The 14,889-nt window shown below is 46.0% G+C and overlaps 1 protein-coding gene across 1 annotated transcript; it reads left to right on the top strand.

Moving 5' to 3' along the window:
• The first annotated feature begins 359 nt into the window (after positions 1 to 359).
• aatf (apoptosis antagonizing transcription factor) lies at positions 360 to 14,740 on the top strand. The gene is made up of 12 exons (XM_083665485.1): positions 360 to 470; positions 1,370 to 1,543; positions 2,563 to 3,009; positions 3,254 to 3,391; positions 5,074 to 5,188; positions 5,493 to 5,709; positions 6,548 to 6,715; positions 7,450 to 7,533; positions 9,285 to 9,352; positions 9,488 to 9,568; positions 10,527 to 10,598; positions 13,770 to 14,740. The coding sequence occupies exons 1-12, from the start codon at positions 386 to 388 to the stop codon at positions 13,831 to 13,833; spliced, it is 1,713 nt and encodes a 570-aa protein (XP_083521611.1). The 5' UTR covers positions 360 to 385; the 3' UTR covers positions 13,834 to 14,740.
• Positions 14,741 to 14,889: the final 149 nt, after the last annotated feature.

The raw sequence follows: 14,889 nt of genomic DNA, 5'->3' as shown, positions 1-14,889 counted from the left end.
CTGTGCTCGAGATTATAACTTTTTTACTTGTGTGGTTTACGGTAGCATACAGTAAACTTGACTTGCACTCCATTATAACTGGATTATTGGTTAATAAACTGTTGTTATTCAACATAAATAGGCTAGGAAATTATGGTTCATTCAGACTTCTGTATACTACATAAACAATCTGATCGTATTCAGGCAGAGTTATACACAGCACTATCTCATTTAATTATTTTGATAATCCTAATTTCAAACCGCAGATTTGCCAATTATTTTCCTCCCCCGTGGCAGACAATGTTGCAGAGCTTCAAATTGCGCTGTAGCTTCTACCTCTTCTATTTCTATTTCTAATGTCGCCTCTTGGTGACGTAAGAGAAAGAAGCGTGTTGAGTTCTGAACGATGGCTGGCCCGATATCACAGCAGCTCGAAGACTTATTAAATCCTTTGCCTAAGTTTACAGACCCGGAGGATGATCACGATGAAGGTATGGTGTATCGTCTACAATATTATCACATTTTGATTGCGATTTCAGTTGTATCAACTCACGTGCCTGCAAAGCCATCTAGCTAGTTAACGTGGGCTAGCTAGTTAGCTGTCCTTCCTCTAGGCTAGGAGGATAGAAATATACTGTACTAATACACATCAAGCTGTTGCCATAGTAGACAACTCAGATATTCACTAGTCTTCATATGAGGAGTGTCCATACGGAGACAAATTGTCAATGTGTCAGTTGTCTCCGGCTAGCCATATCATATGGGCTGGATCTTCACTTCACACATTTTACGACATTAGCGACCGGTACTGCCTGTAAGCTCAGTGTTGTATGATTTTTGTACAGCTGGCTATATTCTTGCCATTGGCATTATAACCTTTGCTGGAAAAGTTTGTTGATGTGATTTGTACTGCTGTTGAAGATGCAACACGAACATGATGGCTGTGGGAAAGAGCGCAGGCACATGGTGACCCTCCATCCCCTTCACTGTGTTATTCAGCTAGGGTTGAGTGGGTAGGGTTAGGCGTAGGCTATGGGTCAGAGTTTGGTTGCGGACAGCAGCAAAGTTAGGATGCATACAATAGATTGGGGTTCGAGCTATAGTTAGGGTTTGGATTAGGGTGTAACATCTGAACCCGTCAGTTTATGGTTAATCATATAACTTTGCCCTGTACCAGGACAAATGTCTTGTGTATATGGTCTAACTGTTACCACCAGGTATCATCTAACTTGTCTTATATATTCTGAGAAGTGAACTCCTAGAATTTACTTTCTACCTTTTGCTATTGCCACTTCACGCCGATTAAGCATCAGATATGCGCGCTTTACGCATGTTTTTGATCCTACTGTACAGTATCAACCGCTCACTGATTGTGTTCCTTTCGTTTCAGAGACCAAAGCCAAGGTGGAAGAAAAGTTTGATGAGGGTGATGATGAAGTTGAAGATGGCGTTGCTTTGAGTGGGCTGCGTAAGCGTGCTATAACTCTGCTGTCCGACACAGACCGTCGCTACCTGGGCAAGGCCACCACTCGTAAAGAGCTGCAGAAGGAGATTGCAGGTTCTGGTAAGTTTTTTTTGTTTGTTGTATAATATGTTTTTAGGGCATTCCTGCTTTATTGGGATAGAGACAGTAGAGATTGACAGGAAGGATGGGAGAGAGAGGAGGGATGACATGCAAGATAGGTCGAGGGTCGGAATTGAACCAGGAACCTTGCGATTATGTGGGAAGCGCATTAGTGTGCTACGCTACTAAGCGCCCCCAGGTTCTGGTAAGTTGATGCAAGCATGTTTAATTATTATTATTTTTTTTACAATGGAAGAGGAAATAAGTCATTATTTCAAGTGCCCTGTGTTCATTTATCCAATCACATTAGATATTTGTTGTTACCTTCTGGACGTGAGGGACAGGGTTGGTGAGCCTGTTTCAGAGTCATCCAATCAGGGCCCCATCATTTGAGAAGGTAGATAGAAATCGGACATCTGTAGAATTCTGCCCTCTTGTGGTTTTGAAAGGGGCACCTTTTGTAAACATCAAGTTGAAGATTGAGAGTCGTAATTTATTTGTATGCCATAGTTGATGGTGAACCAGGCTACACCCTTCATCCTGTGTGCTGTGTCATGGTATGGATTCTTTTAGTTCATAACAATGAGTATGTGAAACATCGAGTAGCTTACTTGTTTAAGTGGCCTGTTTTCTGGTTGTTAAACTGAGAAATTGCTATGCTTGTTAATCAAGCTAATCCCTGTTTATCCGAACAAGATGCCTTGATTAAGGCAGAGATTTGCAAGTCAAACATGAGGCCAGCTAATCAATTTAAACCTAGTAGACAACTGATTGCAGCTTAAAGCTGTTGTGTACACTCGCTGCACACACACCACCCTACTGTTATTCAGGCGTTGGGTGGGAGGACATCTCAAGCTTTATTTGCCTTACCTCTGTGCATGAGCCTCGTTGGGTTGATGGTATAATCTTAGCCATTTCACAGTTGTACTGTAGCGGCTAGTCATGCATATCTTAATTTATTGTCTGAAAAGAGATGGAATCTTGGTATTATGATTGAATTGTGAAATGTGGTCCTTTAGGAGAGGATGATGACGAAGATGATGATGAGGAGGAGGAGGAAGAAGAAGAGGAGGAGGAAGGTGACGATGGTGATGACCTGGAGGATGGAGAGGCTGAAGATGAAGATGGAGATGAAGATGAGGAGGATGAGGAGGATGATGAAGAGATGGAGAATGGCATAGCCCAGATGAAAACCTTGGTGTCGAAGCTGAAGGGGACTGACATCACGTTTCCCGCTGAGACAGACTTCAAGAAGCTAACAGCGGGTATGGATGACCTTGGGGAGAGTGAAGGGGATGATGAAAGTGGTGAGGACGATGGAGAGAGCGAGGAAGACGAGGATGGCTCAGAGGAAGAGGATGAGGAGGACAAGATGGAGGATGAAGATGTTGGAGCTGTGATGACCTTCTCGAAAGAAAAAGTAGATGAACAGGTGGAGAAAGGGAAGGCTGTTAAAGACCAACTTGGTAAGTATTTCTGACTTGTGTCACTGCTATGCCTATATTTGTCTCTACAGGCCTTTGCCAAGCATTTAATAGGACCCAACTATATAAACAGCATATTACATTATTTATTTTTTTAAATCCTCCATAATTTTCATGTGTGTATTGTTGTACTCAAATGGCTGAGGCAACACTCTTCTTTTAATGTCAAATAAGGTCATGAATTAATTCATGACCTTATTTGATAAACTCTTTTTGTTGTCCACAGTTCTTTGGGACCAGCTACTCGAGGGGCGAATTAAAATGCAGAAAGCTCTTGTGACAGCCAATCAACTCCCACAACCACAGACCTTCCCAGAGTTCAAGAAGAGGGGCGGAGCAGAGTATGCCAGTGCGTTGAAGAATAGTAAGTTCCTTGTTTCGCTCTTGTTTTATTTTTTTAGACGGTTTGTTTTCTTTTACAACACCTACTAGCCTAATCACCCGCCTGATGTAGATGATGCGTTGCTGATGAATACCACCTGGCTCATTGTTTGGAATAGCTTCATGCATGACAGAAGGTGATACAGCAGACTCAAACAGGAAATTAATATCAATTTCAACTTCGCGTTGTACTGTTTCAAAACCATTTATCTATGCATACTGTACGCAAATGTTGAACAAAATGTATTTGATATTCTCTGATCAGAAGTGTGTAAAAAGGATACTTAAAATACACGCTTGAAACATGCTTGTTTGTTTTGGATTTGTTTTGCTGGGGCCAGTGCAGTGATACGGTTCAGTTTATTATATATTTCTTTAACCGTGGCAAATGTTTAGATTTTCCATTTTCATCTTGACATTGACACAAATCTCTCAGTATGGTACATTGATAAACATAAATACACTAGATGGTATTTATCAAAGTCAGCGAAATTAGATAAGAAAATAATAACTGGTTCACTTTATGATGAGTTATAAAACAATTAAAACAAATGTGACGATAATGATATGCAAGCATGGCTGTCTGTAACAATTATCAGTGTAATACCCATAGGAAGGTTAAACAGAGAAACATTCAAGTCTTTCCATTGAAGAAAGAACCGGAGTAGTTAAGATTTTTCACAGTGGAATCCTATGCGGAACTGCTATTTTGCCTTTCTCTTATTATTGTTTAAACCTGACCGATTTGGCCGATTCTCGAATGCTATTTTCTTTTTTTTTTTTTTGCTCCAGGCATGGTAGTCCACCTCCCTCATGAAAATCACTCACACAATTTTATAATCAATGCCCACAGTAATAGGATTCCTCTGGCCATGGGCAATTAATACAGTTTTTTTTCTTTCTTTTTTTCTCGCGCTGATCTCAAAGCTACGAGACACTGGCTTCTCCTCATTTGCATATTTATTGCATTGGACTCAAATCTGGCGAGTGATTGATGTGGAGCCTGCCTCCTGAATTTTGAGCGGCCCATTATGATGAAAGGGAGGGAGGAGGCTCCGGCATGCCAGTGTACTCTTGATTAAAGTTGAAGAGGACGGAATCATAAGTGTTCCCCACCTCCTTTCTTTCCCTACGCCCCGTGATTTGAAAGGGCAAAGTCTTCGAGAATTTGCGGCGTGTTTTAATGGATGTTGACAAGATGTGGACTAACAAAAGCCAAGGCGGATCTGCTTGAAAAGATTTTAATCAGTCATGCTTGGGGTGAATTACTATGCTGTTGATTTGTTGGACAAGCAAAGTTATGAGGGATATGTTTTTTTATTGTTATCTTGCATAACTTTAGTGCTTCTGATATGTGCCCTGCCCCCTCCTTACTGATATCGAGGGATTAAATTGCGCAGATGCGATAAACCACATTTTCCTGTTTAGTGGGAGCGTACAGTTGAGCACTCTTCAGTAAATATTAAACCAAAAATAATAACTGATATTATATCAATAGTAGACCTAATAATGACATACTTTTCAAACCTCTGTGAAGACTCTACCAAACCCATGTGAAGCCAAGCCACAGCATGTTTGGCCCGAACCTCGTTCCCCCTGGCTCCATATCTGTGCTTTACTGTAGTAGCTGTGATCCTGACTGTGTGTCCTCTCTGTCTTAATAAGGCCACAAAGCCCTGAAGGCTCTCCAGAGATCCCTGCTGGAGCTCCAGGACCAGCTGCTCTACCAGAACCCAGACACCAGGCCTGTCTCACTGGGCAAAACATGGGGAGTCCACAGGTCAGTACTACCTCTCCTGTCCGACAGCCGGCCAGAACTCAGCAGGGATGGGCTACAAGGAACTACAGAGACGAAACACCGTTATTAATTAATCATGTTCATAATAATAATAATAATAATAATAATAATTTCATCATCTATGCATGGAACTCTCCTCTAACTCTGCCCAGGGAATCGGTGTGTTTGCCTTGTAGCGGTGCTTCTAATGAAGAGATGACAATGACATTGTCGGTTGCTAACTCTTTTTTTTAGCCGCAGGACTCTTGAAGACTGAAGAATTGAAGTGTTTGTTTCTCTTCTACAGTGAGGACGAGGAGATACTCAGCAGCGGCGAGGAGGAGGAGGAGATGCAGCAAGCGGCGGTGTCGGGAGGGGAGACGGGGCCTCCCAAACGCAAGCTGGAAATGGCAGAGTACCCAGGCTTCATGGCCAAGCGCTTCGCCGCCTTCCAGCCGTACCGCGACGCCACGCTGCAGAAGTGGCACGACAAGACCAGGCTGAGCACGGGGAAGAGCAGCAAGGTCAGGACCGACTCAGAACTACCTTGTGTGTGTCTCTCTCTCTCTCTGTCTCTTCTCTCTCTCTCTCCCCCTCTTTTCTTTCTTTCTCGTTCTTTTTTTCTTTCTCTTTCTTGCTCTTTCTCCCTTTCTCTCCCCCCCCTCTTCTACTCTTTCTCTCTCCTACTCCCCTCTGACTCGCAACTACCTTGTTTCTCTCTCTCTCTTTTCTCTCTCTCTCTATCTACACCCAGTAAGGACACACGTTCACATGCACCAGCTGCACACCACCAGTCAGCACTGTAGTGTGTGTGTGCTTCTCCATCAGCATGCACTGTGCATACAGTGGTACCACCCTCAGTGCCTACAACGCACACCTCTCCTGCCCAGTGCTGAAATTTCATTGCGCTCGTAAACCAAAAGGCTAACATGTCAATGAAAGCCGTGATCACTTCCCTTCATTTTTTACGATGTGAAGTTGAGCCTGTCCATCTTTTCTTTTGGAAACACTGTAACCGATGTCTCTTTTTTTAGTTTGTCAATTAGATGTGTTCTACTGGTGCATGTAGATGGTGATATTGTGATATTTTAATGGCAGATGCTAAGTGGGATCCTTGGGGACGACCCTATACTAAACCCTAACCCTTACCTTAACCCCTAACCCTTACTGTAACCTTAACCCTAACCCTTACCTCACCCTAAACCTTTACCGTAATTGTTTTAGATCTGAATGTCAAATGGGGGTGACATCAGAGTCGGGTCACCCCCAAGCATCCCTTTTCACCATGTTTGTAATCAGAGTAATGGGGTCAGGTTTCTGACTGCTCCCTCTCTCTCTCTCTCCCTCTCCCCCTCACCTCAGGGGTTCGGGGCGTTTGACAGGAACATCCTGACCCAGGTGGAGCAGGTGTTGATGGACAAGGACAGGCTGCTACGACGAACCCAGACCCGCCGCTCCGAGTACCGAGTCCTGGGGAAGCCCGAGGCTGTGGCCCCCGCCCCTGAAGCCACCACCACCATGGAGGGAGAGGTGAGATGGGCGGGGGGGCGTAAGCAGGCCGGGGAGGCTCAGCCCTCGTGTCTGACACATGCATTTAGCCTACAATATGTGTGTTAGCCTTGCTTTTTCACTGCAAGTAAGTTTTCTCCATACAAGCAAGGATGACTACAACCACGGGGAGCTGGGGGTGGGGGGGGGGCGGGGGGGGCTGTCACTACAGACCTCTACTCCTCTTGTAGTCAGATACCTCCCAGTTTGTATCCAGGGGTGCATTAAGCTGTTACAGCATTAACTGAGTGAGATGCATTAGGCCTGTATCTTAATTGAATCTAGCCAGCAACTGCAGCATCTGAACTTTATTAACCTGAAATGTAGCCCAAAATGATTCAAAGCAGGCGGCATTTGCGGGTTGGTTAATACATTACCCGCGGACGCGGTTGTTTCAGCACTTTAGATTAGACGCCCGGGCCCAGCCATCCCTCTCTCTCTCCTCCAGAGGTGTCACTTTATCTAGAGAGCAGCCTGTTTATCTTGGCTGTTACATCTGGACTTTATGGCTTCACCTCCTGCACTACTACATGACACGTCTCTCTCTCTCTCTCTCTCTCTTCCTTCTTTCTTTCTTTTTCTTGCTCCCCCCCCTCTCTCTCTCTCCCCCCTTTCCCCCTATTTTCTTTCTTTCTTTCTCATTCTTTCTTTCTTTCTTTCTTTCTCTTTCTTCCTCCCCCCCGCTCCCTGCCCCCCCCTCTCTCTCTCTCCCCCAGGTAACTGAGCAGCTGCTGAAAGCCAACACGCACCTCAAAGACCTGGATGAGGAGATCTTTGACGACGATGATTTTTATCACCAGGTGAGTTCTCTGCCTTTTTTCTTTTCTTCGAATGAAACCATCTCCCACAGTCCTCCCACATGGAGGAGGAGGGTGGTGGTCAGTGTGGAGCGTGTAGGTTCTGATCCTATTCTTATTGGCCATTCCATGCATTACAAACCAGCCCGTCTCCCTCCAGCCTCCCCTTGATCTGGTTGGCACACTAACGTCCAGACTTGAGTGATGATGGCGCGGTCGTGGTGTTGGTGTCGAAGCCCAAGGACTGTCCTTGTTATTGTGCAGTGCTTTGTCCTTCAGAGGACATCCCAGTCTAGCCCAGTCTAGAGGCCTATGGAAATGCAGCACACACACATAGAGAGAGAGAGAGAGAGAGCACGGTTCTCCTGTGGGAGTTGGCCCCTCCATGCTCCAGTAATGCTCCTGTAATGCATGCATTTTAATGTCGCTAACCTCTCACTGCTTACAGCCCGGCACCGGACGGATGTTTGCATTCAGCCAAACTTTTTTAGTCAGCAACTCTGAGCATGCCATAAATCACAGACTCTCTGTGTGTGTGTGTGTGTGTGTGTGTGTGTGTGCGCGCGCCCGTGTGTGCTGACTCCTATACTTACGACTTGCCATAAAGACCACCTCCACGCTGCGCGGTACAGCTTTCGGTGGTGGAGAGTCAGAGTCATTAACAATGTATATGAACAGCGCGATCACTCACACATGGTGTTAGTCATTATGTATTGCCAATATATTATGAAGACTTATATTCAATAAAAAGAACTGCAAGATATGCAGAACCCTAACCTATGTTTAAGTATATATCTTTTTCGTGTGGTGTATATGAATGTGGTGTCTGAGCTCCTTCGGTATTGGCGCTCCCTCCTTCCTCTCTCTCTCTCCTTCCTCTCTCTCTCCCTCCCTTCTCTCCCTCTCTCTTCTCTCTCCCTCCCTCCCTCTCTCTGTGCCTGGAAGGTGGCCATGCTGAGAGCGTAGGAGGGGGTTAATTGGGGACATTAATGAAGATTCTCTGCTGATGGGGGTCAGGGAGGGGCTACAGAATGCCCGATTCAAACAAAATGGTCCAGTCAGTCAAGATGTTATCTCGGGGAGGAGGGGGGGGGGATGAGTAATGAAAGTGCAGCTTGTACTGTGTTACTGTGTGTGTGTGTGTGTGTGTGTGTGTGTGTGTGTGTCTGTCTGTAATGTGTGTAGTTGGCGTACATTGTGTAAGTCAGTGAATGAGAGTGAATGATCTGCGCTGTGACTTCCAGTGGAGTTGTATTCCCCTCTGAGGTTCAGTGCTGAGGGTAGTCAGGGAGGTCCTGGCCTCTGGATGTCTCTGCTAACTGAGCCTGATGCCCAGCCGCAGCTCTCTGTCTGCCAGACCTGGGCGTGCTGGGCCTGCCATTGGCTGCCGGTGATGAAGAGAGAGAGAGAGAGAGAGAGAATGAGAGAGCCACCTCTGTGGTCCATTGAATGAATGGGGTTGGCAAAGATGAAACAGTGAGAGCTCTGAGCCCAGGGACAGCACTGATAGAGGGAAGATGAAGGGTCAATGTTCGAGCTCTGGTATGGGAGGATTCCATGCATTACAATGAAGCCTATCCTCCGATTTCCACTGATGTGTGTGTGTGTGTGTGTGTGTGTGTGTGAGCTGTGTGTCGTCACAGATTGGTTAAACGCAAGTAGGAGCAGCAGCTACTTTCATGTCCGTGTTCTAGAATGTTTACCCTCTGCTCTCTCTCTCTCTCTCTCTCTCCGCCTCACTCTGTCCACCTCAGCTCTTGCGAGAGCTCATCGAACGCAAGACCAACGCGTCGGACCCTAACGACCAGGTGGCTATGGGGAGGTGAGTGTTCCATGCCTGTGGTGTGTAGAGGTCTGGGGGTCCCCCCCCCCCCCCCAGGGTCTGTCTGACTGTGGCTCTCACCTCTCCTCCTCCTCCTCCTCCTCCTCCTCCTCCTCCCCTCTGTCACTCCTCCAGGCAATGGCTGGCCATCCAGAAGCTGCGCAGTAAGATCAAGAAGAGAGTGGACACCAAGGCCAGCAAGGGCCGCAAAGTCAGGTGAGTTTGGGATACATTCGACGTATTTGGTCACGAAGCCAAATGTACCCAACGTACGCAGGCAACACAGGAAATCGGCGATCCCGTGTACTTCCTGCGTCCCCACAATGCACAGAAGCGTACAGCCTGAAATTTGTCACACTGCGCAAGGATGCAGGAATCACTATTTTGCGTAGCTAATTTCATTGCATACACATTGTAGGGTATAAACTAGGCCTTATAAAGCAACTCATGTAAATAAAGCCTTTCTCCTCTATCTGCCTCCTGCCCCCCCCCCCCCCCACATTGTAACTCTCAGAAGTGTTTTGTGCCATACCTCCTTTTTTACACACATTCAATCAACTTCATGTTATGTGAGAGGATAAAGAGGCTGTGTTTAGTATGAGGCAGGACAGTTAGATACAAAAGGCCTGCTTGAGAGAACATTATTTAGCAACCAATGTAAAAGAAGCTCTGAACCTCTTTGTCGCGGGGGCGCGGGGGGGGGGGGGGGGGTGGGGGTGGGGGTGTACGCTCCAGTGGCAAAATATATTCACCACTATTAATTTGTACAAAATAGAATTAGCTTCTTTTAAGGCTGGTTTATCTATTCATTCAGTTTTTTTCAATTATCTTTCTTTATAGAAAACGTCCTCGACTGTTAATGTAAATTGCATTTCCATGCAGTCTGATTAAATATTTTGAGCATTCCAATTGATAATTTGTATTTATACATATAAAACCATTTGCCAGTGAAAAAGGGCAATTAAGCTAGTTGTTCTCTCGATTTATGTGGAAAGGTCAGCTTTTTTATTTATGCCTATTGTGTTTCTCAGTGTTTATCTTGTATATGCAGGCACTCTAGACAAACAAACACTCACATTTATTAATGGACAAACCACTATCGTGTGTGTACGTGCGTGCGTGTGTGTGTGTGTTCTTTGAGTCTGATGGTGGGTTTGCTTCTGTGTGTCCCTAGGTTTCACATCCACAGTAAGCTGATGAATTTCATGGCCCCCATCGACAACAGTTCCATGAATGATGACGCACGGTGAGTAGCTTATTATTGACCTGTTACTAGTGTAAGGTAGAGCACTTTCGCACTTAAAAGTCGATATTGACCTGTTCTTCAACCTATCGCTTCCTCCTTCATCCTGCGTCCGTCAGTCACAGGCTTCCGGTGTGTCCGTCCGTGTCCGCGTGTGTCCGTGTGTGTGCGTGTCCGTGTCCTGTCTTTCCAGCGTACTCATAGATCTGACATACTCACTCTGCACACCCCTGACAAAAATGTGCCCAATGACTGCCTCATCACACACACACACACACACACACACACTCACACACTCTGTTTCTCTCAGTCCCTCTTATCTGTGCATCTCTGTACATACAGCAGAAGGTGGAGCAGGCTTGTCTGTGTTTACTGAGAGATGACAGGCATTCTAAACACACAGTACACAATGGGCTGACCTTCCCCATCCCGCCACCCCTGCTGCATGTAGGGGCAGGGGGGCCTGCCTCATTTCCATACCAATCAATGGCCTACAGTAATAATGGTGATGTATGGCCATAGCAGCAGACTGGCCACTGACCTTTCCCAGAGAGAGCCACACACTAGGTGACCTTTGTGAATGAATGCCCCTCACCCTCTCCCTCCCTCCCTCCCCCCCTCCCTCCCTCCGCCGTGCTGCGCCCGTCCCCCCCCCTGCTGCCGTATCTCAGCGCTGGCTTCACGGACGCAGCCCGCCACGCTCCACTGGCTCCATGAATGTTAATGTGGGGATGGGAGATGGGGGAGGGGGCGGGGGCGGGCGCGGGGAGGGCCTTCACCTGGTCTGCAGTGCACACACTGATGTATGCATCAACACATTCTTGTGCGCTAGTATTCATTCATTCATTCATACATGTATGCACACATACACACACGCACACACATTTAGGTGTTCTAGAGGGTAAGACCGACCGGTAGATAGACGTACAGACAGGTAGACATTCATCATGCTAATGTTTTGCTCGGGCATGATCGGGCTGCAGACAGACAGGATATGTGATTTTGAGGCAGGCTGTATCTCAAACACTACACACACGGCTTCCCTTTGGTCCCTTGTCTCTTGTCTACTCTCCATCAGACACAGACAGACAGCCACACACAGCCACACACACACAGAGACAGACACAGTCTGTAGTTTGAGTTCTTGAATCAGCCTCTCCTCTCTCTCTCTCTCCCCTCCCCTCCCCTGTCACCCTGGTGCTCAGTATTCCCAAGCCGATGTTTACCGAGCTCTGGCAGAATAAGAATGTATGCATTAACGTGGTGATGATCAGAGTGTATTGTAATCCTTGACCCTGGTGGTGCATTTCAAATGGGGATTGGGGATTAAGCCCCTCCTGTTGCTGGCTGACAGGCTGGCTCCCCATGCCCCCTAAGGGGAACACAGCCCCCCTCTTTAACTCACTGGCCTGGCCTTTCTCTGCATAAAACAGCTCCCGGGACAGTGTTGACCCATAGCCTGGCTGGTTGGGCTGCTTGGGACACACACATTTGTTAAAGTGTTATGTAGGATGTTTGAATGATCTGCTGTTTGTAAATTCAGATTATACCCCTGTACCCTTATAGAGAGGGTAGGTAAGAACCAGGGCAGGCCTGTGGATCGGAGGACGGCCTCATTGTAATGCATGGAATGGAATGAGGAATGGTATCCAGCCTCCCCGGGTTAGAACAGAGCTGTATAGACCACAATGGGTACTGCAGGTGGAATCCTAAAGCGAGATCTGCGCACATTTGCATTTGTGTAAATGGGACATTCGTGTAATGTCATGTATTGACGTCAATAGGGAACATGCAGAGTTACGCGCAGAATCTGCAGCGACTGTAGGATTCCTCCCTGAATGAATACTGATGATCAGCATCGCTTCTCCTCAAGTTCTGCGGTGATTTCCCCCCCAGTGACTTTCACACTACGGAATTCACTTTACTAACCAGACATTGCAGGTTCACTTGACTCCCTCCAAAACACAATTAACTGAGAACTGTCATTACTGGTGACACCACACACTGCCCTCTAGTGTCTGTTTCACATGTGCGCACAGACGCATATGCAGATACAGGCCTTAAAGACGTTTTAATGGATTTTCCCTGTCGACATCCATCCACCTGCGGATCTGCTAGAGGATGTGGTCCCTGCGGATGTACTTGATGTTCTCATCTACCACAGACCTGGCCCCCTCCTCCTCAGCCAGCTGTTTCTCCAGCCACTCCACCACCTCCTCATTACTGTCCCACAGATAGGCCTGCAGAGAGAGAGAGGGAGGGGAGAGGGATAGAGGAAGAGAGAGAATAAATATATTCCAAAACATGAATTATGATTAGTCTAAAGTTTAATTCATTATGGATGTTGGAAATATCTTAGATGGACAGTGCGTGTATGTATTAGGTACGAACACACAGAAATCTCCCTTTTTAAAATTGAACAGACATCAGTTGACTGACTGAAATAGCTGAGATGGGGAGTGAGGAGTGAAGATGAGTTTTCCTGAGTCTCTAGCCCCGACAGTTGGAGTACAGCCTGTGTGTTGTCATAGCCACAGACACTTGTGCTCAGGCTGTAATCAGACAGCCTGGGGCCCTATAAAGACTCTCCCTTTCTCATCTCAACTGTTGCATATACCCCCCTAATTGGAATCCTGCAACTGGGTCACTGGCATTGTCTCTCAAGTACCGTCAAGTCGTTGAGATGCATGAATGTGGAATTATTCTTGCCTCGGATGCATGATTGAGTCCCCTCTTCTCCCTTTCTTTCTCTCTCCCTCTCATCTCTCTCCATCTCTTCCACTGATTTCCTTCTCTCTTTTTACATTGTAATGTTCATAACAAAATGCCATATGGGTCCCGTAGTCCGACAGGAATTATTTGGCAGAATTCTGCTAGTACAAACTGTTCCCTTTTTCTTATTACAGTTCAAGAGGGCAATCTTGGTACATTCATTGTTGGACATTTAATTAATGATTAAATGTAGCAATTGATTATTGAGGAATACAATGCAGAAAAGGCTCATGAGCTTAGTTAAACTGTCTTACCCTATCAGAACCCCAAATATAGCACTGTCTGTGAATTCGAGTGGTTGTATTTTTCCAGCTCCGTCTCACAGCTGTTTACCCCCCAAAAGTGACCCAGATTGCCCTTATCTAAACTGTTTTTTTTCTGCTTTCTTTCCTTGTTGTGTAGGACTGAATTATACCGTTCACTATTTGGGAAGAACTCCTACACTGATGGTGTGGTAGCCGAGTGACATGGTCTGAGCTACCCAGAGGGAAGGACCGCAGACCGGACCGCAGACCGGACCTTAAAGACACTCATACCTCCTTCTGTGGTCCGGTCCTTCCCTGTCCCGTGGTCTGTGAACAGAGCCGGTCTAGAGATGGGCTCAGACTGAAGAGGACTTGGCTGGGTTGGACTGTGCTCCTTAGGCCTGAAGAGACTTGGCTGTTTTTGTACCTCAACAGCCACACATTTTTAAAGATACCTTGAGAGAACAGAACATTTTTTTTGCCAACTTGTTTCTATTATCCTTGATTTATTATGCTTTATTTGAATGTAAAGGTCATGTATAATTGTGCTGACCAATGGAGGGAAGTCAACACACCACTTCATATTTGTTGGTAATTAAATGTATTTTATTATAATGGAGTTTTTGTTGTTCTTTTGTTAACTTATTATGGAAGAGAGTGGGAAAAAAAACGTGCTTACAATCAGCCATGCCCAAAACCGGCGTAAAGCAATTTCTCCCAACTTTCTCCAAACAATCCCCTTCTCTCCGCTCCAGTAGGAGAGGAAGGACCTGATTCTGCAGTTTGTCAGTGATTAGCGGAGGAATTAGCCAGCCTAGCGTGCCTCCACAAATGAGCAAAGCCCTCTGGGAGACCGGAGAGACCAGGCAAGGCGCATTTCCAATTATACCGCCAAATGAGTCATTTTCTTATTGGGCCTCCCGTAATTGTGATGGGTATTGGGTGCCTGCAACTCAATTTGTCTTACATATTTGTTGGTAGGATAGTAATAGAGTTGACAGTGCCAAGGGGACAGTATTAAAGTAAGAGACAGGAATAAAACAAAGGGATTAGATGGATCCCTCTCTCTATTTGTTTGATCTGTCTCATCCCTCTTAAGACGGTTGAAGTTTAAAAGCTTGGGAAATAAAGAATGCTACTTTGATCATATGCGAGTTGAGGGATGAGAGGAGAGAATGTCATTTTAAAACAATCATAAAATACCTCTCCACTGTATGATACTTATTGAAGCATTCAATGGTGTGATAATCTATCATGTAGATCAATGGATAAACTGT

This window comes from Argentina silus (assembly GCF_951799395.1).
Source record: "Argentina silus genome assembly, chromosome: 2".
In the NCBI taxonomy this organism is placed as follows: Eukaryota; Metazoa; Chordata; class Actinopteri; order Argentiniformes; family Argentinidae; genus Argentina; species Argentina silus.
This window is presented reverse-complemented; position numbering and strand designations above follow the sequence as displayed.